Source organism: Narcine bancroftii, chromosome 13 (assembly GCF_036971445.1).
Source record: "Narcine bancroftii isolate sNarBan1 chromosome 13, sNarBan1.hap1, whole genome shotgun sequence".
Taxonomy (NCBI): domain Eukaryota; kingdom Metazoa; phylum Chordata; class Chondrichthyes; order Torpediniformes; family Narcinidae; genus Narcine; species Narcine bancroftii.
This window is the reverse complement of record NC_091481.1, coordinates 50,766,351-50,788,084: the sequence shown is the minus strand read 5'-3', so window position 1 is coordinate 50,788,084 and position 21,734 is coordinate 50,766,351. Positions and strand designations below refer to the sequence as shown.

At 42.7% G+C, this 21,734-nt stretch overlaps 1 protein-coding gene across 2 annotated transcripts; it reads left to right on the top strand.

Annotated features, from left to right (window-relative positions):
• Nucleotides 1-6,773: 6,773 nt before the first annotated feature.
• Nucleotides 6,774-13,875, top strand: LOC138747978 (zinc finger protein 256-like). Of its 2 annotated transcripts, none has more exons than XM_069907640.1 (2): nt 6,774-6,942; nt 11,231-13,875. In XM_069907640.1, the coding sequence occupies exon 2, from the start codon at nt 11,749-11,751 to the stop codon at nt 12,943-12,945; it is 1,197 nt and encodes a 398-aa protein (XP_069763741.1). In that variant the 5' UTR covers nt 6,774-6,942; nt 11,231-11,748; the 3' UTR covers nt 12,946-13,875. The 2 variants fall into 2 exon arrangements, with proteins under 2 accessions (XP_069763741.1, XP_069763740.1); XM_069907639.1 differs by lacking the exon at nt 6,774-6,942 and adding an exon at nt 9,788-9,928.
• The last annotated feature ends 7,859 nt before the right edge of the window (nt 13,876-21,734 follow it).

The following is a 21,734-nucleotide window of genomic DNA, read 5'->3' as shown; positions in this document are numbered from 1 at the left end:
GTCATATATCTCAGGAATTTTACTAAAACAGATCTTGTTAAAACAGATTATGTTGTGACTGTGGTTTCGGGGCTAATGTTCTGTGTGCCCTTTCTATTTCCATTCCTTCCTGCATTTCTGGCATTCCCAGGACTTTTGGGATCCATTCTTTTATAAATTCTTTCATAACTTTGCCTTCTTCACCTTCCTTAAGGCCCACTACCCTTATATTGTTTCTCCTACTATAGTTTTCCATTATATCCATCTTCTGATCTAACAACTCCTGTGTTTCTTTAACTTTTTTGTCACTTTCTTCCAATTTTCTTTATAAATCGTTCACTTCCATTTCTACCGCCATTACACGTTCTTGCACATTTTCTAATCTTTTCCCTACATCTGTTATGACCAGCTCTATTCTTCTCAATTTTTCTTCTGTACTTTTCATTTTTCTTTTTATTTCACTAAATTCTAGTGTCAACCATTCTCTTAACGCTTTCATGTGTTCTTAATTTTTTAAAAATCTATGTACTGTCCATTCATTTTACCTCCTATTCCTCTGTGCAGAGCTTGGTGTTCTCCTTCTTCTTCTTCTTCTTCTTCTTCTTCTGTGTTAGCTCTTGGGTTTGTGTTTTTTATTTCTCTTCCTTTTATCTGTGTCTCTTCTGACTTTCTTGTTGAGCTGCTTGTCTGTTTGTTGGGTATTTTTTTTTCCATGGTGTCTTGATGTTGATCCTCTTCTTCTGGGTTGGTTATCTGTTGCGTCTAGTTTCCTTTTTTAATTCTCACCCCTCCCTTTCCCGTTATTTTCTTTATCTTCCAGCTGGGAGCCCTGCTGTCAGGTCTCTCTCAGCTGTTCGTGCTGTGGAGTCAACTCCACAGCTGGTCCCCCCCTCGTCTTTGTCGTGCGCATTCTGCACCTCTGTTTGGCTCCATGAGCCATCTTTGCAGTCCTGCATTTGATGGGTTGCGACCCTGCAGGATCTCCACTGACCTCGGGGAGTGGGCTCCTCTTTCCACGGTGGGTCCCTGCTTTTTCGTACAGGTAAGGCCTTCACCTTTCTTTTCCAGTGTCTGTCTTTCTTCCTGTTGTTTTTGCCTTTTCTTTCTTAGGTGCCATTTTCTCCACACCTTTATTTTTTATTTGTTGTGATTTGTGTGTCTGGGGCTTTGTTTTTTCTTCACTTTTTTCCTTCTTTTCTTGAGAGGGCTGGTATTCTCCTACTGGCCACTACTCCATCATGTGACTCCTCCGGGGAAAATGCTTGAAGCTATCATTAAAATGAAATGGAGAGACATTTGTTACGAGCCCAGAGTACCCCAAAACCTAGCAGCAATAGATATTCACCAAGACAAATGTTTACTGAAACAAAAGTTGCTATTAAATATCTTTAAACATGAAAATAGAATAACACTTTAACTTAACTCTAATTTACTTAACCTAACTTCACCCCTTTATAATTCTCAGCGCTCGTGTATGTAATGCGTGTAAGTTCAGAAAAGTTCTTTGGTTCACTGTCCAATCTCACTTCTCATTCCTCCACGTTCATTGGTTGCAGGTTTATACTGTGCACAGAATTAACATTTATAAAGTTCACTAAGCTTTGGTGCTCAAAAGGTAAATGTTCACTGCTCAGGAAGATTCTTGTCAGTTTTCAGAGATTTGTTGTTCTAGAACATCCAAAACTGATGTACTTCCATCAGCCACTGCAGTATCTTGCGGACAAAATTTTCCCCCTCAGGTTTTCCAGATGATAACATTTTTCTTTCAGGTCACCACAGCGTTCCTTTCGTTTCTCTTCCAAGTGAAATATTCGACAGCCAGTCCTCTCCTCTTGCATGAACCACAATGGCTTTGACCAGGCTGAAATAAGAACTCTTAACTTGTCTTCCAAATGGGGTTTTCCACAAGCTTGCCAACTTATCCTGTTCCAGTCCCAGATGCTGTTTGCTGACTAACACTGTGGAACTAATTTCTGTGTGTGTGTCTCTCTTTCTCTCACACTCACAGAGAAAAAGCTTGTTTGACTCTCTCTGCTTGCCAAACCACATGATCCTCTTAGAACAGCTCCAGAAAATCTGTGGCTCCAACAAGATCTTCTATCTGTTTCCTTTTTCTAAACAATTCATTAGTGAAGTCTCTTGGGCACTCTCCAACAAATTATTTACAATTTATCTCCCAAAAATATATCTATGTACTCTGTCACACATTTGAAACGAAGGGTTTCCATCAAGCAGAAAAGGCAGGTCTTGTTTGACAAACTTGCTGGAATTCTTTGAGGATATAATGGGTTCAATAGACGAAAGGGAACAGGTTGATATTTAGATTTCCAGAGGCGTTTGATAAGGTGCCACACAAGAAACGTAACAATAAGATACAGATGAATGGAGTCAGGGGTGGTACAGTGGCATTGATTGAAGATTGGTTATCTGACAGAAGGCAGAGATTTGGCATAAATAGGTGTTTTTCTGATTGTCAAATAATAGTAAGTGAGGTGCTACAAGGGTCATTGTTGGGCCCGCAGCTGTTCACCATTTATATTGATGATTTGGAAAAGAGGACAGAGGGTAGTGTAGCCAAGTTTGTGGATGATACTAAATTGAGTGGAAAAGCAAATTGTGCAGAGGATGTGGAGAGGCTCCTGAATGGTATAGTTAAGTAAGGTGAGTGGGAAATGTCTGGGTGATGGAGTACAACATTAATAAATGCAAGGTCATCCACTCTGGTAGGAAAAATAGAAGAGTGGGTGATTATTTAAATGGTTAAAAACTGCAGCATGCTGTAGAGCTGAAGGACTTTGGAGATGCTTGTGCATGAATCACAAAAATGGGGTTGCAGGTACAACAGGTTATTTAGAAGGCAAATGGAATGTTGAGCTCATGCTGCAACTGTACAAGATACAAGAGAAGTTGCCCCTGTGTGCAGTTCTAGTCTCCATTCATGAGGAAGGATATACTGGCTTTGGAGGCAGATTGATTTTGGAGATGAAGGGGTTGACCTATGAATAGAGTCTAAATCATCTGGGATTGCACTCACTCGAATTGAGAAGCATGAGAAGAGATATTATAGAAACATTATAAAATTATGAAAAGGAGAGATAAATCTACTCCCCTGAATCTTGAGGCTGTGTCCTCTAGTTCTGGTCTCACCTACCAGTGAAAACAGATTTAAGATGGAGATGAGGAAAAACTTTTTTCCAGAGAGTAGTGAATCTGTGGAATTCCTTAACCAGGGATGCAGTTGAAGCTACTTCATTAAAGATATTTATGGTTCAGTTAGGTACATTTTTACATAAATAAGGGATATAGGGAAAAGGCTGGGTGGAGTTGCGCCAGTGATCAGATCAGCCATGATCTTATTGAATGGCGGAGCAGGCGCGATGGGCTGGATGGCCTACTCCTGCTCCTATTTCTTATGCTCTTATGCATGTTTTAATGCAAGGAGCATTGTAAGAAAGGTGGATGAGCTTACACATGGAAATATGATATTGTTCCCATCAGTGAAACTTGGATGCAGGAGGGGCATGATTGGCCGCTAAATGTTCCAGCATTCAGTTTTTTTAGGCGTGATAGAATGGAGGATTAAAGGTGGAAGAATCTCATTGCTTGTTAGAGAAAACATTACAGTAGTTCTCTGGCAGGATAGATTGGACGGCTCATTCAGTGAGGCTATTTGGTTGGAATTGAGGAATGGGAAAGATATGAAAACACGAATGGGAGTGTATTATGAATAGAGGGAATCAGAAGTAAATTTGTAAGGAGATAGCATATATATGTAATAATCATAAGGTGGTGATTTTAACTTTCCACACATTAGGGTGTCCATGGTGTAAAAAGGGCTGGATGGGTTAGAGTTTGTTAAATGTGTTCAGGAAAGTTTTCTAAATCAATACATCAAAGAACCAACTAGAGAAACAGCAGTATTGGATGTCCTTTTAGGGAATGAGATAGGTCAAATAACAGAGGTGATGTTGGGGAACACTTTTGGTCTAGTGATCATAATACTACTGGTGTTAGGTTAATAATGGAGATGGATAGGGCTGGGGCTAAGGTTGAGATTCTTGATTGGAATAAGGCAAATTTTAAAGAGATTTGAAAGGATTTAGAGGGTGTGGATTGGGATCATATATTTTCAGAGAAGGATATAATTGATAAATGGACGATATTCAAAGGGGAAATTTTTGAGGGTACAGAGTCAGTATGACCCTGTGAGGATTAAAGGAAACATAGAAAATATAGGGAGCTTTGGGGTTTCAAAGGGTATTGGGAATTTGGTTCAGAGGAAGAGGGATTGTGTACAGCAGGTATAATCAGCAGGGAATAGATAAGGTGCTTGAGGAGTACAAGGAGTATTTAAAAAAAAAACTATAAGAAATAAATTAGAAAGACTAAAAGGAGATGTGAGGGTTTTCTATCGGAACATTAAAATAAAAAGAATAGTGAGAGAAACGAGCCCTTTGAGGAGCAGAGGGTTAGGCTATGCGAGGTCAAAAGAGACGGGAAATTTTCAATTTTTTTTTCTTCGATATATTCACGTAAGAATATTGAGCTGGGGAAGTGGGGAAATCTGATAGTGAGATCATGGATAATATACAGATTAATGAGGAGGTAGTATTGGCTATTTTAAAGAGAATAAAAGTGGATTAATCTATGGGTCCTGAGAAGGTATCTCCAAGGACCCTGAGGGAGGTAAGTGTACAAATAGTGGGGAGCTCTGACAGAAATATTTAAAATGTCACTGGCCTCGGGTGAGGTGCTGGAGGATTGGAAGGTAGCTCATGTTGTTCTGCTGGGTTTTTTTAAAAAAGGCTCCAGAAGTAAACCTGGAAATTACAGGCCTGTGAGTGACACCAGAGGTGGGTAACTTAATGGAGAGTGTTGTTAGAGATGGTATATACAATTATTTGGAAAGACAGGGATTGCTTTGGAGTTGTCAACACAGTTTTGTATATGGTTGATCATGTTTAACAAATCTTAGTTTTTTGAGGAGGTTACTAACAAGATGGATGAGGGGAACGCTGTGGATGTTGTCTGTTTGGTTTTTCGATAGCCTTTTGACAAGGTGGCACAGAAGAGGTTAGTTAGGAAGATTCAAGTATTAGGTATAAATGTTGAAGAGGTAAAATGGATTCAACAGTGGTTGGATGGGAGATGCCAGAGAGTAGTGATGGAAAACTGTTTGTCAAATTGGAGGCCGGTAACTAGTGGAGTGCCTCAGGTATGGCTACTGGGTACATTGTTTTTTGTTATATATATATGTTAATGGTCTGGATGATAGGATGGTAAATTGGATTAATAAGCTTGCGGTAAGATATTGGACAATTATAAGAGTGGGCTGAAAGATGGCAGGTGGAGTTTAATACTGATAAATGTGACTTGCTACATTTTGGTGGGACTAATCAGCAAGGGTCAGACACTTGAGGAGTGGAGAAGAACAAAGGGATTTAGGAATTTTGGTTCATAATTCTCTGAAAGTGGAGTCACATGTAGATAGCATGGTGAAGAAAGCATTTGACATATTCGCCTTCATAAATCAGAGTATTGAATACAGGAGTTGGGATGGCATGTTGAAGTTCAGGAAAAATTTGGAATATTGTGTGCAGTTTTGGTTGCCGAATTATAGGAAGGATATAAACAGAATAGAGAGAGTGTAGAGGATATTTACAAGAAATTTTGCCTGGGTTTCAGGGCTCGAGTTGCAGTGAAAGTTTGAGCAGGCTGGGACTTTATTCTCCAGAGCATAGAAGATTGAAGAGTGATTTGATAGTGGTATTTAAAATTATTAGGGGGGGGATAGAGAGTCGATATAGACGGTCTTTTTTTTTCCCCCATAGAGAGTGGGGGAGATTCAAGCAAGAGATAATAGATTGAGATTGAAGGGGGAAAAGTTTAGGGGAAACATGAGGGAATTTCTTCACTCAGAGGGTGGTGGGAGGGTGGAATGAGCTTCCAGCCAAAGCGATAGATGCGGGCTCGATTTTAATATTTTTAAAAAAAAAAAGTTGGATAAGTGTATGGAGGAGAAGGGTGTGGAGGGTTGTGGGCTGGGTGCAGGTCAATGGATGTAGGTGGGAGAAGGTGTTCGGCATAGACTTGAAAGACTGAACTGGTCTATCTTTATGCTGTGACTGTTGTATGGTTTATTGTTATCAGATTGTACACAGGCAACCTGACAACCTGTTCTCTGGTCCTCAGTGCAAAGCATGTAGACACACAACCAAATATAACACATACAAATAATACATATGCAGGAGAAGTAATTCATCTCTACAAATAATTAAATACATATTGTTTTTTTACAACTGAGAGTCTTGGATGGTTAGGATGAGCAGTTCCTTTGGGAAGAAACTTCCTGGTGGTGCTGGCTATGACAATCCTGTATCTCTTCCCTGACAGGAATAGCGAAAAGATGCTGTGTGCAGGGTGGAAGGGGTCCTCAATGATGTTATCCATTCTCTTCAGACAATGATCCTGGTAGATCACGTTGATGGGGTGGAGGGAGACTCCAGTGATCCACCTCTGCCAGTCTTATGATCCTGTGAATTGACCTCCGATCTATTTCTCTGCAGCAACCATACCACACTGTGATACAGTCAGCCAGGATACTCTTGATAGAACTCCTGTGGAAGGTTGACGTAATGGTGGCCGGTAACCTTGCCCGCTTCAGTCTTCTGACAAAAGGGGAGATGTTGAGTGTCCATGATATGTCACTAGTTTAGTGAACACCAAAGAACATGGTGCTCTGCCCAATGCTAAGCACCTTCTTCGCTACCCTATCTACCTGAGTCACCACTTTTCAGGGTACTCTGTCCTGTCCCCCAGGTCTCTGCACTGCCAGCCTGCAGGCAAGTTTACGGCCACCATTCTACAGGAGCTCTATCGAAAGCCGGCTGCATCAAGGCATGATATAGTTGCTGCAGAGAAATGGATCGGAGATCAAACCATTGGATCATCATTGAGATAGAGGTCAGTTCGACAGGCACTCGGCACTGCAGGGTGGATGCAATGCCGTGGGCTGCTGTGTGGACTATGATGTTAGGGCTGTTACTGAAACGTGGCTGGAGGAAGGGCAAGATTGGCTGATGCATGTACCTGAGTTTGGGTGTCCTAAAAAGAACAGGATAGGAGGTGGAAAAGGGGGTGCGTGGAGTGACATTACTGGTCAGGGATAGTTTCACATCTATAGAAAGGGAGGACACATTAGAGGGAATGTCCACTGAGTTGATATGGGTCGAAGTCAGAAATAGGAAGGGAGCTATCTCTGTGCTGGGAGTAGTCTATTGGCCCCCAAATAGCCCTTGGGACACAGAGGAGCAGATAAGCAGGTATAATTTGGAATGATGGGAAATACAGGGTTGTAGTAATGGGTGATTTCAACTTCCCTAATATTGACTGACACCTACTGACTGCAAGAGGAGTAGATGGGGCTGAATTTGTTAGGTGTACAAGAAGGATCCCTTACATGGTATATGGACCAACTGACTTGAGGAGACACCATACTGGTTCTGGGGAATGAACTTGGTCAGGTGGTGAACCTCTCGGTGGGGGAGCATTTTGGTGAGAGTGACCACAACTCCCTAAGTTTCAATATAGCTCAGGAAAAGGATATAAACAATCAAATTGGGAAAGTACTTAACTGCGGAAAGGCTCATTATGAAGGGATGAGACAGGAACTAGCGAGTATAAAACCGATATTTAAGTATGTAAGCACAGAAGTAATGTGGATGTAGATTAGGGACCACTCGAGTAGGTTTGTTCCACTGGAACAAGGAAAAGATGGGAGGAAAATGGAACCGTGGCTGATGAAACGGGTCAGGCAACAAGTCGAAAGGAAGAAGGAAGCATGCATCTGATTTAGGAAACCGGAAGGGCTCGTGAGAAGAATATGGTAGTCATGAAGGAGCTGAAGGAAGGACTCAGAAGAGCTCAAAGTGGGCATGAGAAGGCCTTGGCATGTGAAATTAAGGAGAACCCCCAAGACGTTCTATGCACATGTGAAGAACAGAAGGATGATGGGAATGAATGTGGGGCCGCTAAAGGATAAGGGGAGGCAACGTACCTGGAGGCGGAGGAGTTTGGGGAGGTTGTAAAGGAATATTTTGATCAGTATTCACGAGAAAAGGACCTTGATCATGGTAATGACAAAATTGAACAGGTCTGCGTGCTGGACAGTGTGGAGATTAAGGAAGCGAAAATGTTGGATCTTCTTAAAATCAAGATTGTTAAGTCTCTGGGGCTGGATGTGATATACCCCAGGCTGCTGTGAGAAGTGAGAGAAGAGATAACTGGGGCAGTAGCTTTGATCTTTGAATTCTCTTTGGCTCCAGGAGAGGTGTTGGAGGATTGGAGGATGGCAAATGTAGTTCCCTTGTTTATAAAAGTTAATAGAGAGAATTCTGGGAATTATAGACTGGTGAGTCATGCGTCAGTGGTGTGTAATCTAATGGAGGCTGGCATTTTTCACTTTGGGGTGTAGAAGTATGAGAGGAGACGATAGAGATTTACAAGATTGAGAGGAATAGATATGATTCACAGCCAGCACCCGTTTCCCAGAGCAGGATCAGGAAACAATAGAGGATATGTGTACAAAGTGAAGGAAGGGAAGTATAGGGGAGATAACAGGGGTGTCATTTTTTACCTAGAGAGTTGTGGGTGCTTGAAATGCCTTGCCAGAGATGGTGGTAGAGGCTGAAACATTGGGGGTGTTAAGAAGACTCAAACAGACACATGGATAAAAGGAAAATAGGTTATGGAGGATTTAGGACTCATTTTACGAATGGATATATGGGTCGGCACAACATTAAGAGCCGAATAGCTTGTACTGTGCTGTATTCTATGTTCCATAGGTGTTTTGTGCTTAGTGAGGGATTACTTCAAGTGGTTTGTGAGTGGGGAAATAAGATGTTGAAAACCACTGGTCTAAGGGCTCAGAATGCATATGTTGACAATTCTCTTCATCCCACTAAAGTCCCTCGAGCTGTAGGCTTCCTCCAGCTGATTGGATTTTGCTTCAGATTCTAGAATTTGCTGTTTCTTGAACCCGAACCCTAATGTCTCCTGCATTTCTTGTCCGCTCCTTTTTTGATTAATGGCAGAACTAAAATGTAAATTCTTTCCTGTTTTTATTTCTTTTCAAAATATCCAGATATACTTAAAGATTCCTGTGAGAGATTAAGAGATATCACCACCCCCCCCCCCCCCCCCCAGGTGGTGGCACAGTTACCTTAGGTGTTTATTATATGCCAACAACACTGGTACAAATCTGGCGCTGTCTGTAAGGAGTTTAATATGTCTTCCCCGTCCATTTCCTCTGGGTGCTACGACTTCCTTCTGCCTTTCAAAAATATACGGGTTTGGAGGTTAAATTCTTTTTAGACATAGAGAATGGGAACAGGCCCTTTCGGCACACAAGCCCATCCTGCCCAAATGACCTACAACTCCCGATATGTTTCAAATGGTGGGAGGAAATTGGTGCCTCCAGGAAAAACCCACGCAGAGACGGGAAAAACATCCACGCTCTTTACAGACAGCGTGGGATTTGAACCCCAATCCCCATTGTTGTGACAAGCAAACCAAGCTACCCCAGTCTCTTCATCCACTGCAAAGGATCTACATCTCTCCTGTAATGATGCTACCAGAACTGAATGCAATTGTCTCTTCACTGTGTAGTCCCTCCAGATCCTTCTGTATTGGCCAAACTCCGTGACCACTTGCTGTTCACATCAGTGGATAAGAGTGGAAAACTGTTGATCGAAAAAACATACACAACTACTAACATACAAGTTTCTCTTTGAAGGGAGAGTCACTCTTATTGTTCCTCCTCTGCTCTCAAGCAGCATTGACAGGCTTTCTTGTTTAACTCCATTCATCTCCACTGTGAAGTCTCTTTGAGGAATGCCAACCCTGAAGAGGTTTTCCTTTGCAGACGATACAAAGATGGGAGGATGAGCAGGTAGTTTAAAAACACACCAAAATGCTGGAGGAACATAACCAGTCTTTTCAGTGTTCATAAGGGACAAAGATACATTGCCAACAATTTCTTCTTCAAAGAATAATTAGAATAAGCCAGAGAAGCAGAAAGTTTCAGAATTTAATCAAAAGGGGGTGGATCCATCGCAAAAATAAGGGATGAGATGAGAATTTATCATGTTTGTGCAAAAGAAGATAAGGAAGGTAGAGTCCGAGATAAGGAAAGTCAATGGGCATAGGGGTTTAATCGAAGCCAAAAGTTGATAGGAATGCCCTCCACTGGAGGGTGACCAATGGGAAGATGAGTCGTTGTTCCTCCCTGTTTTAGGTGGTCTCAGCCTCGCAGTGCATGAGGCCATGATCAGACATGTCAGCAAAGGAATGGGATGGGAACTGAAATGGATGGCCACTGCAAGATCCATGCTATTGCGATAGCCGAGACGCCCAACAAAGCGATTTCCCAGTCTGCGTCAAGTCTTTCTGATGTAGAGGAGACCACAACAGGAGCACTGAATGCAGTAGATGACCCCTGCCAAATTACAAATACAATGTCTTTTCACTTGAAAGGGTTTTTTGGAAGCTTGAATGATGCTGAGGGAGGAAGTGTGGACACAAGTGGAAGATGGAGCAAGGAATTGGAGGATGGAGTGCAGTATTGAGATATGCCCGATCATGCACTTGGGTGGAAGGAATAAAGGTGTGGTCACTTAGAAATCAGAGACACAGAAGGTCTTGAGAGTTCTGATGCAAGTCTTCCTCAAGGTGAAGTTGCAGGTAAAGTCAGTGATAAGGAAGGCAAATGGAATGTTTGCATTCATTTCCAGAGGGTTAGAATATGAAAGTAGTGATGTAATGAGGCTTTCTGAAGGATTGGTGAGAACTGCTTTGGGCTCCAATTGAAAAGAAGAGTGTGTTGGTATTGGAGAGGGGGGCCAGAGGAAGTTTACATGGATGTACCCTGGAGTGACAGATTTTCATATCAGGAAAATTTGAAGGCTCTGGGATTGTACTCGAATGAGGGCGGTGGTCTCATTGAAACACATGGAATATTGGAAGATCTTCGACTATAGGGCACAGCCTCAGAATATAAAAGGTCTGTTTGGAATAGAGGAAGAATTTCTTTATGCAGATGGTGGTCAATTTATAGAGGCCAATTCATTGGGGATATTTAAGGTGGCAGTAGGATGGGAATCAAGGGTTGAGGGAAAAGGCAAGGGAATGGGGTTGAAAAGAATAGTAAATCTGCTGAATGGCCTAACCCGCTTATGATCTTATTGTATTACAGTCACCAACAGACATCACTTCGTGAATGAACTTCGCAGCATCGGGAGAGTTTTCCTCAGCTGGATTTTAAATCAGCCCCTGTGTGTCAGCTGCTAGTGCCCAGCTATCACTCTCCCCACCTGCAATTTTAAGGAGGGGGTTTGCTCGCTGCCCACCAAGTACCTAGCAATGGAGGCTTCTCTAACCACAATGTGCTGTTCTCGGCAAAGGGCTCTGCAGCCGCCTTTCTGAGGTTCATGCATGCTCCTTCCGGGAGAGTTGGCAATGCATCCTGGGTAAGGCGCTTGTCGGGGACCGAAGGCAGTTCAGCACCGGGTCCTGGAACAGAGGGTTCCTGTGGTTCCAGGGCTTGCAACGCCTGTTCAGAGGATGCTTTTTCTTGGGTCCCGGCCCTAGTCCAAGCCTTGATGTTGATTTAACCCATCATCCAGCTCTCTGGGAGCCTCCATTGGGCAAGAGCATATGCTGTGCACCCTGGATTGATTTAGCTCCTGGCTACACCCTCTCGTTCCTACAGCGATGAACATGTTACAGTGCTCCGACTGTGGGAAGAACTTTAAAGGGTCAAGTCAGTTAACAAAACACCGTCGAGTCCACACTGGGGAGAGGCCCTTCACCTGCCCCGAGTGCGGCAAGGGCTTCACCCAGACTTCCAACCTGCGGAGGCACCAACAGGGCCACACTGGGAAAAAGCCATTCGCCTGCCCCGAGTGTGAGAAAGTCTTCACCAGGAGGTATACCCTCAAAGTACACCGGCGAATACACAGGGGCGAGAGGCCCTTCGCCTGCCCCGAGTGCGGAGAGAGGTTCAATGAGTCTCGCAAGTTGAGGAGGCACCAGCGGGTGCACACTGGCCCAATGCCTGTCACCTGCCCCGAGTCAGACAACGGCTTCAGCGAGAAATCAAGCTTGACTACCCACCAGAAGATTCATAGCAGTGACAGGCCATTCATCTGCCCCAAAATCAGGAAGGGCTTCACCAATTCCTCCCACCTGCTGACCCATCGGCGAGAACACATCAGGGAGAGGCCGTTTGTCTGCTCTGTGTGTGAGAAGTGCTACACCCAGTCCTCCGACCTTCTGAGACACCAGCGGTTCCACACAGGGGAGCGGCCATTCATCTGCCCCGTTTGCGGAAAGAGCTTCACCCAGTCATCTGACCTTCTGAGACACCAGCGATTCCACACGGGGGAGAGGCCATTCGTCTGTTCTGAGTGTGGAAAGGGGTTTGCCCGATCCTCTACCCTACTGACCCACTTGCGGGTTCACTTTGGGGATAGGCCATTCGTCTGCCGTGAGTGTGGAAATGGCTTCACCCATTCCTCCCACCTGCTGACCCACCAGCGAGAACACACTGGGGAGAGGCCGTTTGTCTGCCCCGTATGCAAAAAGTGCTACTCCCAATCCTCCGACCTTCTGAGACACCAGCGGTTCCACACAGGGGAGCGGCCGTTCATCTGCCCCATTTGCGGGAAGAGCTTCACCCAGTCATCTGACCTTCTGAGACACCAGCGCTTCCACACTGGGGAGAGACCATTCGTCTGTTCTGAGTGCGGAAAGGGGTTTGCCCGGTCCTCTACCCTACTGACCCACTTGCGGGTTCACTTTGGGGACAGGCCATTCGTATGCCGTGAGTGTGGAAATGGCTTCACCCATTCCTCCAACCTGCTCATCCATCAGCGGGTCCACATGGAAAAGGCCGTTCACCTTCTCTGAATGCGGGAAAGAGTTCACTCTTTGTCCCACCTGCAGATCTACCAATGAGTCCACTCCAGGAAGAGGCTGTTCTCGCGCTCTATATGTGAAGGGGTTTGTCAAGTGCTCCAACCTGCTGATCCACCAACAGGTCTGCACCTGGGAGAGGCCGTTCACCTGCTTCGAGTGTGGGAAAGAGTTCACCCAGTTGAACAGCCTAGTGAAACACCGGTGTGTTCACGAAAAGTTTAATTTAAATATCACTCACGCAAACACCAGGAGGGACTGGAGTCTTGTCATTGGGCGATAAATCAAAATGGGTCTTGGTATTGTTGTCAGTTTGCAATTTGGAAGTTCAATGTCACATATACAAAGGTGCAGTGAGAAAGTTTGTTTTGGAGTAGTCTAGCTAAGTGACCCGTACGTCATCCAGCAAATAAGTCACAACTGGTATTGATCAGTTGGTACTAAGCAAAAGCAGCATTATTTTACAAATGCTAGGATCATTCAAGTGTCTGATACTATGTGGGGGGGGGGGGGGGGAGAAACTCCTTTAATCTGCTGGATTGTGATCTCACACTGGTGAATCTTCTCCATGGGGAGGAGGGTGAAGGCATTGTGTCTGGGGAGGAGTGATTCTTAATATGTTGGTTGCTTTACCAAGCACCGGAAATGGTGGTGGAATGGATGCTTTCTGTCAATGTTAGTGACTGATTAAATTAAAAAAACATTAACAATACAGCATGGTTCAAGGTTATCTGGCCTATGAAACCTCTGCTGCCAAATTAAACTACCATTTGCGGGTGTTGAGGAGGGGGACTTACTGGCAGGACAGGATTTGAACCAAGGTTGTTGGTGATATAATAGTGTTTTGCCAACTATGCCACTCAATGACAGGAATTGAATTTCATGTCTTGGATCTATTCCAAATAAAGCAGCTGTGTTTGAAAACGGTGTCTCATCCCTTTGGATTTCTGTCATACACTCAAAGTAGAGTACGAAGACAAGGTCATTCAGTCAGCTGGGGCCACACTGGATGCATCCTAGTATCTCCCCTCCTGTCGTTGTTTCTGCTCCATACCAGCCCCAACCTCCTTTCGCTGCTGGAATACTCTTCAGTTTCTTTCTCCTCTCTGTGTTCACTGAGCTTCCCCTTATAGACAGCTGTGCTGTTCACCTAAGAACATAAGAAATAGGAGCAGGAGTTGCCCATTCGGCTCATATAGCCTGTTCTGCCATTCAATAAGATCTGATCTGATCATTGACCCAACTCCACCTACCTGCCTTTTCCCCACATCCCTCAATTCCTTTTTTTATGTAAAAATCTGTCTTAGCTAAACCTTAAATATGTTTAATGAAATAGCCTCAACTGCTTCCTGGGCAGAGAATTGCACAGATTCTTGACTCTCTGGGAAAAGCAGTTTTTCATAATCTCTTGTTTTAAATCTACTTGAGGAAGTGTGCTTTAGTTCTAGTATCATCTACCAGTGAAAACAATTTTCCTGTCTCTATCTTATCTATCCTTTTTATAATTTTATATGTTTCCATAAGATCTCTAATTCTTCCAAATTTGAGTGAGTGTTATCCCAGATGTTTAGTCGCACTTTGTTAGTCAACCACTTCATCTCTGGGCTGGTGAACCTCGGGACTGTGTTCAGTATCCTTCCTCAAGTATGGAGACCAGAATTGTACACAGTACTCCATTACCTTCACCAGTACTTTGTATAGTTGCAGTATGACCTCCATGCTCTTGAATTCATTTCCTCTAAATGATGGCCAACATTCCATCTCCCCCTTAATAATCTGTTGTACCTGCAACCCAATCTTGTGTGATTCATGCAGAAGTCCTTCTGCACGACAGCATGCTGCAGTTTTCAACTGTTTAAATAATAATCTGCTCTTCTATTTTTCCTACCAGAGTGGATGACCTTGCATTTATTAACATTGTACTCCATCTGCCAGACCTTTGCCCACTCACCTTACTTAACTATGTCCTTCTGCAACCTCTCCACATCGTCTGTACTACTTGCTTTTCCACTCAATATAGCTTCATCCACAAACTTGGCTACACTACCCTCTATCCCCGCTTCTAAATCATCAGTGTAAATGCTGAACAGCTGCGAGCCCATTACCAACCCCTGTGGCACCCCACTTACCACTGTCTTCCAATCAGAAAAACGCCTATTTATCCTGACTCTTTGCCTTCTGCCAAATAACCAATCCTCAATGCATGCCAATAAACCATCGCTGACTCCATTCATCTGTATCTTATTGATAAGTCTCTTGTACGACACTTTATCAAATGCCTCTGGAAATCCAAATATTCAACATCAGCCTGTTCGTGTCTATCTACCACACCCATTATATCCTCAATGAACTCCAGCATTTGTTAAACAAGATCTGCCCTTTCTGAAACCATGCTGCATCTGCCTGATGGAAACCCTTTGTTCTTAATGACAGCTTCAAGTCTTTTCCTTACTACAGGCTGGATGATAGTTACCTGTCTTCTGCCTAGATCACTTTAAAAAAAAAAGTGGTGTGACACTTGCTGTCTTCCAATAGGCTGGGACCCGCCAAGAATCCAGAGAATTTTGCTCAATGACTACCAACGCATGGAGTATAATTCTGCCTTCAATCTAATTAGTTTGCTCATCACTATCTCTTTTGTAACATTTATTTTATCAAGACACTCACCTCCCTTCGCATCCCTATAACCACTCTTTGGCATGCTGGATGTGTCTTCCACTGTGAAGAGTGACTCAAAATAATTGTCAAATGCCTTGGCTATTTCCTTGTTACTCGATATCAATCTCCCTTTCTCATCTTCCAAGGGATCTATGTTGCTTCTTGTCACCCTCTTCAGTTTTATATATATATTTATAAATTTTTTTGCCATATTTTTATATTTTGTGCTAATTTACCTTGTAAATCCTTTTCCTTATTTCCTGTTTTGTTTTCCTTTGTCGCATTTAAAATTTTTCCCAATCCTTCGGTTTCCCATTGCTCTTGGTTACTTTATACACATGAGCTTTTAATTTTATCCTTTATCTCCTTAGTCCCTGACTGTTCTGCCAAAGGGCCTGTGCTCCCAGTCCATACTGACCAATTCCTCCCTCATTCTGTTGTCTCCCCTGTTCAAACATAATGCACTAGTTTCAGATCTAAGTATTACACCCTCCATCAGTATGAGGAATTCAATCATTCTATGTCCAAGAGGGTCCTTAACTACAAGATCGTTAATTTTGCCAATCCCATTGCACAATACTAGATCTAAAATAGCATTCTCCCTTGTTGGTTCTTTAACATGCTGCTCAAGAAATCTATGTGGATGAATTTTATGAAGTCATCCTCCAGAGTCCCTCAACCAACTTGATTTTCCCACTCTGTAGATGTTAAAGTTCCCCACAATAACTGCCATTCCGTTCTTACATCCCTCAGTTATCTTTCAGTGGGTTTGGTGGGTGATGGACAACTCCCACCAGACATTTTTTCCCTTTACTATCCTTAATCTCTACCCAGATGGACTCAACATTCTGCTCCTTAGATCTTGTATTGTCTCTCACAATTGCCCTGATGTGATCCTTGATTAAGAGTACCACTCCACCACCTTTACCTTTCTGTCTATCTTTTTTGTATGACCTGATACCCTTGAATATTTAATTCCCAAGCATGCCCATCTTGCAACTAACATTTATGTTATGGCCACTAAGTCATATGCCTGGGTACTGGTTTGCGACTCAAGTTCCTAACTTTGTTTCTAACACTAAGGGCATTCAGATAAAGTGCCTTTATGCTCATTGTCCTTTTAGAATCTAATGACATCTGCATCTTTTCCTTTTGACTTTTCTGCCCTCTATTTTCCTCTTTTCTAATCTCTCTTTGTCCTCTGTACCACCATCCTCATTCTTTCTTTTCCTCCACTCCATTAGTTCAAACCTTCCCCAACAGTACTTGCAAACAATCTCCCTTGGACATTCATCCCAGCCCTGCCCAGATGTAGACTCTGATTTGTACTGGTCTTATCTGCCCCAGAACTGGTTCCAATGCCCCAAGCAACTGAAACCCTCCCTCCTGTATATTCATTCTAACTATCTTGCTATTTGTACTCTGACTAGCTCGGGGCACTGGTAATAATCCTGAAATTATTACTTTTGACGTCCTTTCTTTGGCTTGGCTTTGCAGATGAAGATTTATGGAGGGGTATGTCCACGTCTGCCTCAGGCTTGTTGGTGACTGACAAGTCCGATGCGGGACAGGCAAGCATGGTTGCAGCGGTTGCAAGGGAAAATTGGTTGGTTGGGGTTGGGTGTTGGGTTTTTCCTCCTTTGTCTTTTGTCAGTGAGGTGGGCTCTGTGGTCTTCTTCAAGGCAGGTTGCTGCCTGCCGAACTGTGAGGTGCCAAGATGCACGGTTGGAGGCGATATCAGCCCACTGGCGGTGGTCAATGTGGCAGGCACCAAGTGATTTCTTTAAACAGTCCTTGTACCTCTTCTTTGAGGTCCTACTCCTTAATTTATTTCCTTCCTCCCTAAATTCAGCTTGTCGGTCCTCATCCTGATTTTTTTCCCCCCGCCTATATTCTTGATACCAGTATAGATTACAACAGCTGGCTGATCACCCTCCCCTTTCAAAATGTCCTGCAGCCACTCCGTCCATCCAGGAGTCTTATTTGTGGCCACAGAAGCTCCTGTTTGTTCCCTTTACTATAGAATCCCCTGTAACTATTGATCTACCTCTTTTCCCCTCCCTCTTGCACAGCAGAGCCAGTCGTGGTGTCATGTCCCTGGCTACTGCTGCCTTCTGATGGGTAATCTCACCCAACAATATCCGAAGCAGGATCTCTGATCTGGAGGGTGATGACCGCAGTCTCCTGAACTATCATCCTTTTACTTCTCTACTCCAAGCTGTGGTGTGAACAAGTTACTAAATGTGCTATCCACCACATTCTCTGCATTCTAGATGCTCCAGAGCGAGTCTGCACGCAGCTCCAGTGCTGTCATGCAGTGTGTAAGGAGCTGCAGCTGGATACACTTCCTGCACACGTAGTCCTCAGAGATGACCTCAAGGTAAGAAACAGGAGCAGGAATCGGCCATTCAGTAAGATCATGGCTGATTTAGCTGTGGAAACATCTCTCTTCTCTGCCCATTCCCTATCACCCTTAATTCCCCAATCTGTTTAAAAACCTGTCTATACGTGTCTTAAATATTTTCAACAAGGCAACCACTACTGCTTAATTGGGTAGAGAATTCCACAGATTATCTGTGAGAAACCAGTTTCCGGTTCCACCCAGATGGCGAGACACAAACTTGCTGGAGAAGCTCACCAGTCTATCAAACGTCGGAGATGAAGGTCCATTGGGTATGATTGAGCTCATGGGCTGAAATGGACTGTTCCTGTGCTGGACGTTTGAAAAAAAAATCCGATGGCTCAGCACCTTGACCAAATATTCCATTTGTGGATGAAATCAGCAGGTTTTCAAAGATTCCGATCAATGAAGGAGAAAGAACACTTCCAGGGTTCATAAGTATGGTAAAGTGCCATACGCAGTATAAAAGATCAACAAAATGCCCTTCTCACCATGAACTCTGATTTGGGATGGCTGATGTGGAGAGTCTCAGAGGAACTGGCACCAATTGTGATTCTGGTGTAAGTTGAAAGAGTTTGCTCACAACTGACACTTATGTAGTCAAAGAGTATGTGGTTCTTTCCTAATTACACATTCTAGTTGCCTTTAACTCTCAAAACCAATAGTGAAAGATAGGCTCACATTGTCAAGTCATCTTTATTTATTGTTCATACTATGCTTGCATGGAAAAGACAAGATGGTGTTTCTCCAGGACCATAGAGCATATTTATATAAATATGTCAGAAAGGAAGTTAACATTAAAATATGAATATATCTACAGTAAAAGCCCATAGTACCTTGTTACACTATCAACATATGTTCTGGGAATTCAGGAGTTTGATAGCTTGGGAGTGAAACTGTTGCCCAATCTGGATATCCAGATCTAGTGCTATGGTACCTTCAACTACATGGAACAAGGTAGAACAGTTTACATGAGGGGTGTGTGAAGTCCTTCACAGTGTTTATTGCCTTTCACCTTTATCGAGTATTGTAGGTGTCCTTCATGGTAGGAAGAGGGCTCCCAAAGATAATTTCCACACACTTCATTATCCTCAGTGGGGTCTTGCAGTCCGACATTGTAAACCAAGCAGTGATGCAGTAGCATAGGATCCTCTTGATATATTCTCTGTGGAATGTAGTGAGGATGGAGGGTGGGAGAAGAACTTCCCTCATCCTTTTCATGGTGCTGCTGGGCTTTTTTGGCTATGGAGCTTGTGTTGAGAGACCATGTGAGGTTCTCCACCAAGCGCAGTCCAAGGAACTTTATACTCTAGACAACCTTGGTCCATTGAGTGTGGATTTCTAGGCCTTGGAAGTCGATAACCATCTCTTTTGTGTTTTTTTAAATGTTCAGATTTAGGACATCTGTTGACAACTGCACCTCATATCTGTCATTCTCACAGGCCTACAATGGTTGTGTCATCAGTGAAGTTGATGATGTGGTCCGAAGTGTTTAGCTGCACAGTCATGGGTCAGTAAAGTGAACAGCAGTGAACTCAGCACACGACCCCTGGGGGGCCTCTGTGCTCAGTGTGCTGGTCTTGGATGTGCTGTTACTGATCCAGACTTCAAGAATCCAATTGCACTTTCTCACATGCCCAAATTGCATGTGCTGTTGTTCCTGTTTCCTCCTTACAGCGAAAACATTTATCTGATACTGTTGAGTCCCATTTATTTAACTTTTGGGGCGTGGTGTATAGCCTGTGTAACCAATTATATTGTATCATGTGTAACCTCGTGTTTATTGTATTTTTCATAGTTCCGGAGCATAGCTTTTCCCATGTTTCATTCTTTATCTATGTTTAGATCTTGTTCCCACTTTTGTTTGGGTTTACAGCTTATTTCATCATTCTCTTTCTCTTGCAGCTTGATGTACATGTCTGTTATAAATCTTTTAATTATAATTGTGTCTGTAATCACGTATTCAAAGCTGCTTCTTCTGGTAACCTCTGCCTGCTTCCGAATTTGTCTTCCAAGTATGCCCATCCTCCATCCAAATCGAGTCCAAATTCTTTATTTCTTATATTACATAGAAGGAAGATCTCTGGGTTTTTTGGTATATTGCTTTTTGTGATTTTATTTAATATCTGGTTTAGATCTTCCCAAAATTTTTCACTTTCTCACATGTCCAAATTGCATGTAGTGTTGTTCCCGTTTCCTTTTTACAGTGAAAACATCTGTCTGATACTGTTGGGTTCCATTTATTTAACTTTTGGGGTGTGATGTATGGCCTGTGTAACCAATTATACTGTATCATGCGTAACTTTGTGTTTAATGTATTTCTCATAGTTTCAGAGCATAGCTTTTCTCATGTTTCATTCTTTATCTTTATGTTAAGATCTTGTTCCCATTTTTGTTTAGGTTTACAGTTTGTTTCCTCGTTCTCCTTTTCTTGCAGTTTGATGTACATGTTTGTTATAAATTTTTAAATTATCATTGTGTCTGTAATCACATATTCAAAATTGCTTCCTTCTGGTAACCTCAGACTGTTTCCCAATTTGTCCTTCAAGTAGGTTTTCAGTTGGTGGTATGCAAACCTTGTATCTTGAGTTGTATTATATTTTTCCTTCATTTGTTCAAAAGATAATAATTTATTTCCCGAAAAAAAAATTTCTATTCTTTTGATCCCTTTTCTCTCCCATTCTCTGAAGGAAAGGTTATTTATTGTGAAAGGGATTAGTTGATTTTGTGTCAATATTAATTTTGGTATTTGATAATTTATTTTATTCCTTTCTACATGAATCTTCTTTCAAATGTTGAGCAGATGGTGCAATACTGGTGAATTCCTATATTATATTGGTAATATAAGAAATAAAGAATTTGGACTCGATTTGGATGGAGCACAAAAAAAGATTTATTATGATAGCCCTAGCTGTAGCATAAAAATGTATTATGTCAACCTGGAAATTAGAAGACAACTTGAGAATACAACAATGGTACATAGAAATAAATAAATGTATTCCATTAGAGAAAAAAACATATAATTTAAGAAATAACATCACAATATTCGAAGAAATATGGGAACCATACATGAAATACAGTAGAGAAATCCTACCATTGACCTCCACCACCTAAAATGACAGGAGAAGACATCAAAATGAACTGACTCAGTATATAAAAGTAAAAGACAAAAAATTCTTGTTTATTCTCTCTCTCTCTCTCTCTCTCTCTCTCTCTCCTCTCTCTCTCTCTCTCTCTCTCTCTCTCTCTCTCTCTCTCTCTCCTCCAACCTGAAGAGATACCAGAAGGTCCACACTGGGATGATAGTTTAACTGCATGGCATGCTGAATGGTTAAATGTTGCTACTGAGGCACTGGCAGGTTCACATTGAAGGTTTAACGGTGATGTACAGTAAACTGTAGTAGATATTGTGACCCTGGATTCACAGTGGAGAGAAGGTTTAATGGTGATTTATGGTAAATTGTGGGAGATACGTGACACCGGGTTCAAATCAGGGAGAAGGTTTAACAGTGATATACGGGAAACTGGCAGATACTGTGACACAAGGTTCACAGTGGGGAGAAGGTTTAACAGTGATGTACGGTAGACTAAGGAAGATACTCAGACACCAGGTTCACACTGGGGAGAAGGTTTAACTGTGATGTACAATAAACTGTGTCAGATACTGTGATACCTAGTTCACAATGGGGAAAAGGTTTAATGGAGATATACAGTAAACTGTGCC

What these genes read in the sequence shown, in the direction of transcription:
- LOC138747978 (XM_069907640.1), top strand. Translation starts at nt 11,749, where the DNA reads ATGAACATGTTACAGTGCTCCGACTGTGGGAAGAACTTTAAAGGGTCA.